The sequence below is a fragment of the Cupressus sempervirens genome, chromosome 5 (assembly GCF_028749045.1).
Source record: "Cupressus sempervirens isolate cs-2001-9-10 chromosome 5, ASM2874904v1, whole genome shotgun sequence".
Classification (NCBI taxonomy): Eukaryota; Viridiplantae; Streptophyta; class Pinopsida; order Cupressales; family Cupressaceae; genus Cupressus; species Cupressus sempervirens.
Window position 1 is genome coordinate 674,186,477 of NC_143122.1, and position 12,313 is coordinate 674,198,789.

Consider the following 12,313-nt stretch of genomic DNA (forward strand, 5'->3'; position numbering starts at 1 on the left):
TATATGATACAATGCAATACTTGACAAACAACAAAAATTCAAGACTAACGAATTCAAACAAACCTCATCCTGCAGTTGCCCACACCAAGAATTGTCTACATTAATCTACACAACCATGAAAACTCTAAAACTTCAATCAAACAGAAAATTCCAGGTTCATACCGCAGTGAAGAGGACTATATTATCTGGAGAATTTGGTATATCAAGAAATCCAACAGCGCCAACAGCTTGCCCATTGTGAGGCTTTAGTGCTGCAAGTGGAACCATCTTCTTATCTCCCCATATTTTCACCTAACAATGATATCAGGGCAATCCAGTTATATGACTAACAAATCACACAAAAATAACAACATAAGGAACTAAATTCCAGTATCTGCATTATGAATTATGAGTCTAAGGCTGCAGAAAAATAATGATACCTGATTTCAACCAAATTTCATTCAAGAAAAAGGGTAGAAGTAGAAAACAATTTTTAAATAAGATGAAATACAAGTTTGACATTAACTTGCTAGAATTACGTCAACATACATATACATAAACCAGATTTCCGAGTAAACAAGATATGTAATTATGCAAAAACCATGTGCATACTTTAATGGATTATTTATTCATTTTCTCATTAGAGAGAAAATAAAATAAAGGAAAAACTAAACTAGGTAGGAATTAATTCAATAAAGGTCGTATTTTAAATGTCTCAAGTTGCAACTGCCTGTTATTTAATGGGTTCAGAAAGGTCTTTGTCATTGCTTAAGTCTTCCTATGAGCTAAGTGCATCCAAGGACCTAGATAATCATGGAACTCCTTTCCTGCCAAGTGCTCTTCCTCCAAAATAACTTTGTCTGCCATAAGACATGTCCCCATCTTCTAAAAATGAAAGGTTATATTGCAAAATAATTTCAAATTTTCAACCTTTCACATGTAGACTACAATTTAAAAGTCAGTCAACTCACGGGTGTAGTAGAAAATTTTATTCCAGCTTACAATAGGAAGGCATAACTTAAACCAGTGATTATCAAGCTGGACCTTCAACATCTAAGAAGTATATATTGTAATAAACCAAGCTATAACTTGCTACTAACTGCTGCAAAGCATAGACTAGAAATCCAATACATGAAGGGAATTTCGAATTAATATTGCCGAAAACCAAATTCAGAAAATTCCAAAATTCCCATATATAGCTTTTTCTTGCTTTTCTCCCTACTTAGGGACTGGCAAAGATGATAAATTCTGTGATCAATGTATGTCTCGGAAATGAAAACCAAGTCCATAGCACTAATAATATTTATGCTCTGTGCAATACACAGTCTCACTCTCCATAAACCTATGAGTACACACCATTCCCATAAACCTACCATACATTTCACCGAGAGGCCTGTTTTATATATAAATTTCCCATGTTATCATTGCTTTTGCCTTTTGTATCTTAGATAATTAATATCCTTTCAAATTACAATTGGCAAGCAAAAAATAATTTAGTAAGTAATCCTAATGTATGAAATATTCCTAATAAGCGAGTGCTAAAGGTAAATTATCCTCAAGCACCATAAGCTTTCTGAATTGTCTAGCCCCAAAGCAATAGTAGTGTTAAAAAATTTATAAAAATTCAGACTTTCTCAAATAGCATCCATTGGTAAAGAAACCTTCCACTTAGTGAAAGATTTATCCTAATGGACAAAATATTCTTAATCAACTAGTGAAATGTAAATTATCCGCAAGCACCATAGCAGTCCAACTTTACCTCTTTGAATTGTTTTACCCCAAAGCAATAGTAATGTGAAAAAAAGAAAAAAAAAATCAGGACTTTCTCAAATAGCATACATTGATGAAAAAACCTTCCATTTAGTGAAAAAAATTGGCATTAGTAACATCAAGAGTTAAAAAAAAATTCAGGACCTCCTCAAATAGCAGCATCCAAACCTTCCATTTAATGAAAGATTTTGATATCTTAGTACCTAATTTATGCTGCTATAACAAAATGCATTGTGTAATTAATAGCTTATTTCCCAGCTAGGATCTAAAATGTTACCCTATTTCAATAGCACTTCTTCTCTTGTTAGATCTGCTGCTCATTTGGACCATCTAGGACTCAAACCTAAGACTTTGTCATGTCCCTTTTCTAGGTCAATGAATTCCGTTGCGCTGTTAGTTCATTTTGCCTTGGTCCTTGTGGGCTAACCAAGTATTCTCTGGGATCAATTCATTTTTTGGCCCAGACAGTTTCAGTTGTAGCCAATCAGGGTTGTTTCAGTGTGGTTTGCCGACAACTACTTTTTTAGTGATTCAACAGTCTCAGTATTCTTCCCAATTCAGGGTTGGACAAGGAGCGTCTTTGTCAAGAACTTTCCAATGAGCTATCACACATACATATCCGAGTCCATCTCATCAAAGATTTTAATGCCTGAAGACTTAATTGATTAATTAATAAAGTTTATAAAATAAGTTCACATTATTAAATGTCACTTTATTATTATGGGCACTTTATTTCCTTAGTGGAAAAAGCATTATTTTTAAAAGGAAATTAAGAAACAGAAGAGGGAATGTAAAGAGTCACTAGGTTATGTTTAAAATAAGGAATAGGAGCTCATTTCTATTAATTTCTAGGATCTCTGCAAATGTACCAACAATGTCATTGTATTGATTGTGTTCCAAATGCTAATGAAGGCTTATAAATATGAGAGGAGACATGTCTCAGGAAGAGACATGTTTGTACGGTTAATCATCACTAGTTAACATATTAATATATTAGTAATATAAATAACCATATATATAATATAATATAATATATATGATATATATTATATTACATATAAAATATATATTTTATATATATAAGATAATTATATTAATGATGATTTACTGTCAACAAAGTATCTCATGGTAAAATCAATCCGATTGAAGCTACAATCTCAACACTCCCTCTTAGCTAGGGAGGATTGTCATAGAACACATTTTGTTGTCAAGTATATGAAGAGGTATCATCTTAGTATAATATTCCTAGAAAGACATATTTAAGGATATCAACATAAATCCATCAACTTAGATGTTATATTTCAATATAATTCGAAGTATGATTCAACAAAAAATTAAGCATACAATATTCATCATATGTATATTCTTTTGGTATGTGCACAGGCATCAAATCCTTGATACCTACCAAAAGAATATAATATATCCTAGACGGATATGAGTTCTCTGATTTCCGGCACTCCAAGACAACAATTTAATATAGTATATCATATAACAAGAAATCACAATCACCTGGTCTCTATCATGACAAGTATCATGATCTCCAACACTCCGAGACAACAACTTAATGAAGTCTAATCATGACACATTCGTTATCATGACTTCCAACACTCTGGGGCAACAACTTGAAGAAGTTCGTCATGATAACAAGTCTACCATTTATAAGATCGCCACCTTACAATTGTTACCTTCTGTATGATACGTTAGTTATCATGACTTCCAGCACTCTAAGAAAACAATTTAATGAAGTCTATCATGATAACAGGTCTATCATTTATAAGATTGTCACCTTATGATAGTTACCTTATATGATACGTTCATTATCATGACTTCCAGCACTTTGGGACAACTTAATGAAGGTTGTCATGATAACAGGTCTACCCTTTATAAGATCATCGCCTTATAATGGTTACCTTGTGTTTATATATGTCAATGAAAGATTGTCACCTTTCATTACATATCATATGTGAAATAGTAACCACCATGAACCAAGTCAGAGAGTGGTACAAATGCTTTTACAGAGAAGAATGCATTACAAGGAGTTTCACTTAGAACTTCTCCTCATAGAGAAGATATCATTCACAAAAGATTGCACTTCAAAATTCTCCCTCAGAATAATTATCTTGGGAAGTTAGGTCCAATAGTTACTCCCTTAAAGGCTCTCTTCCCCCAAGAATTCTAGTCAAACTCACTCTGAATCTGATATCAATCTTCCGATTTTCTAGTGATAAGTCAATACTTCCTCATGATGCACTCAAGAGTAGGCTCATCAAAAGCATGCAATCACACACATGTATTTCTAGACTCCCTCTGAGTATTAATCTTCTAAGCTCTTGTGTTGCCTTCAAAGAAGTGCCATACTCCTCCTTAATGTAGAAGGACACTCATAATCTCAATCATCAAGGATATTTGCTTCAAGAGCCTCACTTCATCCAGTCTGATCACAACTTCTTTTAAGCTACTGTCATTAGTTGCCTAATGTGTCATTCTTCTTTTCTTACAAAATCGACTGCAAATACAAAGGAGAAGATCAAGGCAAAATAACTCTTGTAGTATGTGTAGGATTACAAATAAGAGAGAGAATAATACAGTGACAAGATGAATGTGATGAATGTAATATTCAAGGCTGTTGAATACTTATCTATACATCCTTTATACAAGTTTCTCAATGAAGTTCCATATGCGTCAAAAACTATCTCCATATAGACATTTGTCAAATAATGGGGAATAAAACATTGGTTATTCTTTCCCCCTTCAATGTAAAATTCCCACTTATTCCATATTATAGAGTTTGTAGTCCCCTATCAACCTCTATATCATTGTCTTTTTAAACTTTAATATGGCGAATGTACTTTCAATTCAACTTTCTTGGTGATGAATCTCATACAATAATACTCGTAGGTTGAATATCAAATTATGACTAGTAAGTATATTCATACTTTCCTCCAAATTGATCTATGATCATACAACAAAATTGATAGAAGGAAATTTGACGTCGAAACCTCCAAGCCTCTACATTGAGAAGATGTGATAATCACCTATTAATTTGAGTTTAAGGATATTTGATACACCATGCACCGTAGACCAAGCTCTTTACAATATGTTTCTCTTTATATATACATATCCTATCCATTTCTGAAGGTTTCTCATCACAAGATAATTCAATAGCTTCCTCTATGTCTATCCTTTGTGACGGTCTATTTGTATCATTGACAACATGACACACATTTAATGTTTCCTTAGTTTAATTATTTCCAAGTCCTTTGTCTTATCTCACGTTTAATGATGTATGGGGAACACAATATGTCTGCCCTATTTTGTAACATGCAATTTCATCTCCTTTCATTGTACGTTCATGGTGTACATCGCTGCCTCGTGATGTACACAAGGGTAGGCCCATTAAAAATCACATAGTTAAAAGGCATATTCATGATTCACAAACCACTTGACCACTACAATTTATTGATAACTGGAGAATCCCTCTCACCATGGTTTACTCCCTCTGAACCAATATGATCGAGATCACTGAAAGTTGACAAATTCATATCCTCTATCTTCTCCTTCGCTCTCAAGGTTGCCTGAAATATCAGTTTTCATCTAAATCTCAATCTACTTTTTCTTGCAAGAACATTCTCGGAGGAAAAGATTCAAGGCGAATGATTCTTATGTATAATAAATGAGAGAACATAGTAAATAGGCAATTGTAATGCTCAAGGAAAATAAATACTTATCAACATCCTTGATTATCCCCGTCATCACCGATGTGGTATATAACATTGAATTTCTTTCACCCTTCTTAAAAGATAAAAATATCAATCATTTCTTAAATAAACATTATTTATTTAACTATAAGAAATTTCCGATGTTCTACCCATGTGCATTCACATGGGAATAGTCTCTACACTTGTTCTTAATTGATTTCTTCCAATAAGAAATCATATTGGTCACTTATATCAATTAGCTCCATTTAACTCTCATAGTCTTTTAAAGTAATAATATCAAAACTAAATTTATTTTACACACACATATATATAGAACTTAATGTACATCTCCATTTGCACAATAATGTAAGGAAAGGTTTTTTGAATGTACATTACCTTACTTCACCTTATTATAAGTGGGAGCTCCGATGTTTATAAGATTATGAGGACCACTGACCTTACAATTCCAAAAGATTGAACAATACTTACTTTGGTGGGATATATCCCATGCGCATCTTCTTGTCCGAGTATATCATCCATGTGGCTAGCGAGATAAACATCTCTCGCAGTTTCAATAAACACATTCTTTGACTGCCTAGGTCAAAGCATTTTTCTCCCATTACAAACTTAACCCACTGCTATGTGTTTTATGTGTCAGCATCAAGAGGAATCTCCATTTCATAATGCTTAGAACCCATTCAAAGCAATTTGTTGAATATGTTTATGACCGTGGGATGTCTCTGTGGTAACGAGATTGTACTCGACATCTAGCACTTTTGCTCATGAGAGAAGTCTTGAGAAATTAAGACTTTAAGATGAGTTTGAGATATATGCACTCACAATTCATTTGATGGATATCATAAATTTGAGGGCATTATAATTTTTGCGAAATGAAGAATACCAAGATGCATACGACCTCAGTCGATTTCAATAGTTCTTCTCTTGGCATATTTTCTATCCATCGAAAGCATTCAACAATCCCTTCATTGTGATCGTTGATCCCTTTCATTTTGTATTTATGTGATATGTTGAACTTTGCTTATTACTGCCTATCGTTCTCCTTTTTGTTTTGATAAGTTAGTGTTGTGTATCATATAATCTCTTTCATTAACCATCTTTTTCATAATCTTGAAATCATTGCATTCCGGGGAATGGCATCCCTTCAAGGTATTTTATCATATTGTCTCTCTGTCATCTCTAAATGCAATTTTCAAACTCCTATCCAATTCTGATAGTAAATGTATGGGTGTCCTCCGCAAATCTATCTTTGCACACCATGTGCATACTCTTATCTCCAAGAATGGTCTATCTACGAGTCTTACTTCATCGATTGAAATCATTACGGCGGGTCCAATCTATCAACATTTTGTATCGTGGGAAATAAATCCCCAAACCTGTGATTAAAATGAAAATTGGCAGGTGCACTATGCGGTGGTGTAAATCACATGGAATGATCTTGGTTTTCATGGGAGTCTTGCGCTATCCATGAGAAGGATGCGGTGACTAGAGTCTATATCACCGTGTGACTCAAAAATCCATTTCGAGTGTTGAGAATTTTGTGATGCCAATAGTCTTTGAAAAGAATTTTCCACTCATTGTTCCATAACAGTAATTTCTATCATGCATGTGATAGAGAATGTTCTTTATTCCTCACAAACCTAGGAGTATCTTGTAGATTATGCAGATCTGTAGATGCCAAATCATGACCACATTGCACTATTTGACCATGACCCAGTGAAGATGGCAATTTTGTAGCAGGGAGTTTGTATGGAGATTCTCTGTTACCATTTCTTTTTATTACTTCCTTACATTTGCAATTTGGCTCTGATATCATGTTAATTTCTGAGATTGCTGCAAATGTACTAGCAATGCCATTGTATTGATTGTGTTCCAAATGATAATGAAGGCTTATAAATATAAGAGGGACGTGTCTCATGAAGAGACATGACTTTACGGTTAATCATCACTAGTTAACATATTATTAAATTAGTAATATAAATAACCACATATATATAATATATTATTATATAATATAATATAATATATTTTATATGTATATTATATTACATATAAAATATATATTATATATATAAGATATTTATGTTAATGATGATTTACCATCAACAAAATATCTTATGGTAAAATCAATCTGACTGAAGCTGCAATCTTAACAATTTCGGGATAAGTGGTTTATTATTCTGGATTTCATCTTTCTCTCTTGGGGAGTTTACGAAAGCTGACTTTCAGCAAGTGAGGGGAACGGAGCCCCTCGATCTTGAACAATGGATGGAAACCCATTGTTGGTTGGAGACATCGTGCAAGTGTTCCACGTTGTGCTCTGAGTTCATATTTTTCATATCCAATCTTCTTGTATTTTTTGTAACTACAATTGGATATCTTTGTAGTTTCGCTGAAGAGCTGCAATGAAATTTTATTTCTGAAAATGCATTTCTGCTGGAGATTATTGCGACAAAATTTTGAGACTTCTTTTATCTACTTATTTAATGGGGTTTTGCTGGTGAAGTCTGAAATGCATTGCATGAATTTATTTGTTTATAAATTTATGAGGTTTTCTACAAGATTTGGGGCAAATATCCAGTTAGGGATATTATAATAGTATCAAAGCATCGAATCTGCCACCCTGTTGGGTATAGTCAGAGGTTACATCAAAAACATATTTACAGGAAGATTTTATCAGAGCTGGCTTTCCTGTCAACCTTTGAAAAACATTTATACAGGAAGATTTTATCAGAGCTGGCTTTCTTGTCAACCTGCGAAATTCTATCAGAGGCAAATCTTCAGAAAGGTTTTTATCAAACCAGGTCTTCTTGTCAACCTGTGAGTTTTCAAAGTAACAAAAAAAGGCTTGTTCTGGAAATCAACAAGGGACACGATTAATGTATTCAAAATGCCTTTGACTGTTTAATGGTACTGCTGGTTTAATTAATTTTTGGCTCTGCTGAAGGAAATTTAAAAAATATTGTTATTGAAGAATTTGATAATAAAACAGCACTTCAAGAATAAAAACAAGAGATTACATTTTTGCCTCAACCTGCTGAATAAGTCAAATGGGTCATATATTCAGAATATTTTTTCATTGAGAAATTGTGGAGCATATTTTATAAAAAGAAATTCTCGGTGCATGACTGAAGTACTGGCATGCAAGGATCATCTTTTTGTTTCAATTTCTTTGAGGAAATAAAGAATTTGTAGCCATCGGCAATGGAGTTTACAGGTTTAAATATTTATGAAATATTTGCAATCTAGGCTTTGTTTAATATTGTTGTCGAGAAATATTAAGGATTGCAGACTTTTAGTGACCCTTTCGTGAAATAAGAGCGCATATATAAATTATTAGCGGGGCAATGTTATCACAACTACACAGGGAGTGTAAAATATAGTTTGCTTGGCACTTACTAAACATAAGCGGCTATAGTTTACCATTGGGAAATATTAGGCAATAGGAAAGATTGCAGATAGCACCTGGCACTCACGGCATGTTCTTCCAAGACTGCAAGTGATGTTACAGCCAAAGGAACTCATTAAGTCAGCACTAAATTTGAAGGGAGAATTATCATGAACAGCGTCAAAGTCTGCAGTGAATAATATCAAGCCACTGCAAATATAATTTACGGACAATCATGTCTTGAGTGAGTAAATCATAAAGGGGCTTATCAACGCAACCTCAAGTTTCATGGCCAACATAAATATCAAGGTCCAAATATAAATGACACAGGTCATTTCTGTTTATTGCAGGTCAGGAAAATGGTGCATAATGGTGTCAAAATTTAACACTGGCAGATAACAGCTCATTTATTATGTGAGATATATATTTAGTGTGGCTATTACAGAAAATTAGATTGTATAACAGTTATGACTGGGAAGACTGACAGAGGAAGACGTCCAAGTAAAGAGCAGAATGTAAACTTATGCGGAGAGTGAAGTGGGGATTCATTTGACTGGGTTATGAAGGAACAAAGAGCTAGTGTTGAAGACAGATATCAAGCAATATACCAAAACAGAAGGGCAAATTCAAAAGAGGAAATTCAAACTCAGAAATAAAATTTCAGATAGTAGTTACAAATTGTTTGACCAAAATGTCAAACAACTAAAATCATCAACTTAGTCAAATTTGTGGTGTTTCACAACATAGGAGCATACTCATATTCTGCTTGTAAGGCAGTGATACCAACTTGCAAAAATAACTATTTGACAAGACTCTTGGAAGGGGAAGAGTTAAACAAGGGCAGTGTTAAGTTGCTGTTAACTGTGGTTATACCTTACAAAGTGTGCGTCAGATTTGCTGGAAATTCAGTTTGGGAAAAAATGCCTAAGGAAAAGATTAAGGAGCTTGCTCAAATACAACAACAGTTAGCTCAGCATTAGCAGATGGATAAGAGAAAAGAAGTAATCAACATATTAGATGAATATAACACACTCCATCTACAAGTTCAGAAATATATACCCTTCGCTGGTTAAAGGGACTTTCATTCAAGTCTTCAAAACAAGAATAATGCAGCAAGGAAACAATACCATGAGTTAGCTCATAAACTTCTGACACAAGGACAAAGAGTTGCATGAGGAGTTTTTAGCAGTTACAAATCAGTTGACAGGTGGTCTTGACGAAGGAGAGCAACCAAATACTGATGATTTGCAGCCTTCTCATGATCATGAGAAAAATGTTGATATTGGCATAGGTTTATGGATAGGTAGTTTGGAGGTAGACATATCTTGCAGGCCTCCCTACAATGGTGCTCTTGATGTGCATGCTGATAGAACATGTGAGGAAGTTAACCAATCAGCCAACGATGATGACTCCCAATCCTATGGAAGTGTTGATGCTTACTTTGGAGCAGGTTTGATGGTCCCTACTTGTGCTGAATGCTCTCATACACCTACTGGTTCACATATGTTGGGAAATCACTTGAAGATAAATTTACCACAGCTTTATCACGCTTTGATGACACAAGGATGTTTGAAAAACACCTTTTCTGCGGCAGCAAGTTCAAACTCGTCATCATCATCATTTGAACCCAAAGCCGTTTCACTCCCCACTTTATGCACCATGTAGTACATCATCATCCACATTATCCATCGTAGCTCTAGCGAGATCCTAAATAGTTGCATCCAAGTTGGCAAACTCCCAAAGCTTCACTACACACAAATTGGAACGAATATACACCAAGTCTTCAACTCTTTTTGAGAGCAAAATAAGAGGTAAAATGATATGCTTTTGTTTTGAAAAGCCTCATAAAGGCCCAAGGGTCATTTTAGTGTTGAGGAGTGAAAAAAATAAACAACACTTATTATTATATTAATTTACTTTTCCAAAGTTTGCTCATGGATGTGTTGGGTGCGCACAGGGTACACGTCCAGCCTTACAGGTACACCTGGATGTGCAAGGCTGCGCATCTGCAGGTGCACCTGCACCTATGAGCATCCACACCCGATGCAGGCCTGCTGGATGCACATCCTGCATCTTAGCTTCTACCATGAGACCTATTAGATGCTATCCAATGTGGCCCCATACAGGGGTTTTATGCAACTTTATAAGACTCAAAATGTTTATGCCCATCTTTATTCAGGACCTTCCCTTCAAGATATGTGTGCATATACAGTTGTGATCACCGAACAACAGCTGTCACTTCAAAATCCACTTCCATTCTCTAGAATGTTGATCCTTTTATAATTTCTAATTATCTTGGGTCAACATAACATTTCCATTTACCTAATTGAGAATCTATTGATATATTTCATGCCTAAAACTTTTCTTGTTTAGAATTCTTTCCAATAATGTGCAATATCTTGTATTATATATACCCTCTTAAAATACAATAGTTATGCACATGAAGCCTCTTGATCCTCATCTTACTTTCCCATAGACCCCTTTTACTAAAATTCATTCCACAAGCTTCAAATTCCTGTCCAAGGATAACAAAATTCAAATGAAGGTTGCCATAGGAAATAAAATTGGCAAAAAAAAGTTGCAATTAAATATGTTTAAATTTTTACTTAAACAAGAATAAATATATTAAATAATATTTAATTCCATTTTTTAAATATTCATCATATTAACATATCAAGTTTTGAAATAATATTATGTTAAAAATATATAATTAAAAAATTACATTATGATTAAAATTTAATTTAATATCTTTTAAATATCTAATTATTAGAATTAAACACAATTCAAGTCAATATTGTTTACACACACAAACATATATACATACATACATACATACATACATATATATACACGTACATACATACATACATATATGTATGTGTGTGTGTATATATATATATAATACATACATACATACATCTACACACACACACACACACACACACACACATATGTATGTATGTATGTATGTATGTGTATATATATATGTATGTATGTATGTATGTACGTGTATATATATACATATTGTATGTATGTATGTGTGTGTCTATATATGTGTGTGTGTGTGTGTGTGTGTGTGTGTGTGTGTGTGTGTACATATATATACACACATACATACATACATACATACATGTATGTCAAGTTTTGAAATAATATTATGTTAAAAATATATAATTAAAAAATTACATTATGATTAAAATTTAATTTAATATATTTTAAATATCTAATTATTAGAATTAAACAAAATTCAAGTCAATATTGTTTACACACACAAACATACATACATACATACATATACACACCCATACATACATACATACATATACACACACACACACATACATACATATATGTATGTATGCATGTACACATATATATACATACATATATATACACACACACACATACATACATGCATACATATACACACACACATACATACATACATACATATATGTAT

The 12,313-nt window shown here is 33.5% G+C and overlaps 1 protein-coding gene across 1 annotated transcript in view; it reads right to left on the reverse strand.

Annotated features, from left to right (window-relative positions):
* The window catches only part of LOC149557748 (varicose-related protein-like), a 45,461-nt gene that overhangs the window by 18,975 nt on the left and 14,173 nt on the right, over window positions 1–12,313 (reverse strand). Inside the window, exon 5 of the mRNA XM_089832271.1 lies at window positions 163–291. Coding sequence (XP_089688397.1) covers window positions 163–291 — 129 coding nt within the window. The remainder of the gene's footprint in view (window positions 1–162; window positions 292–12,313) is intronic.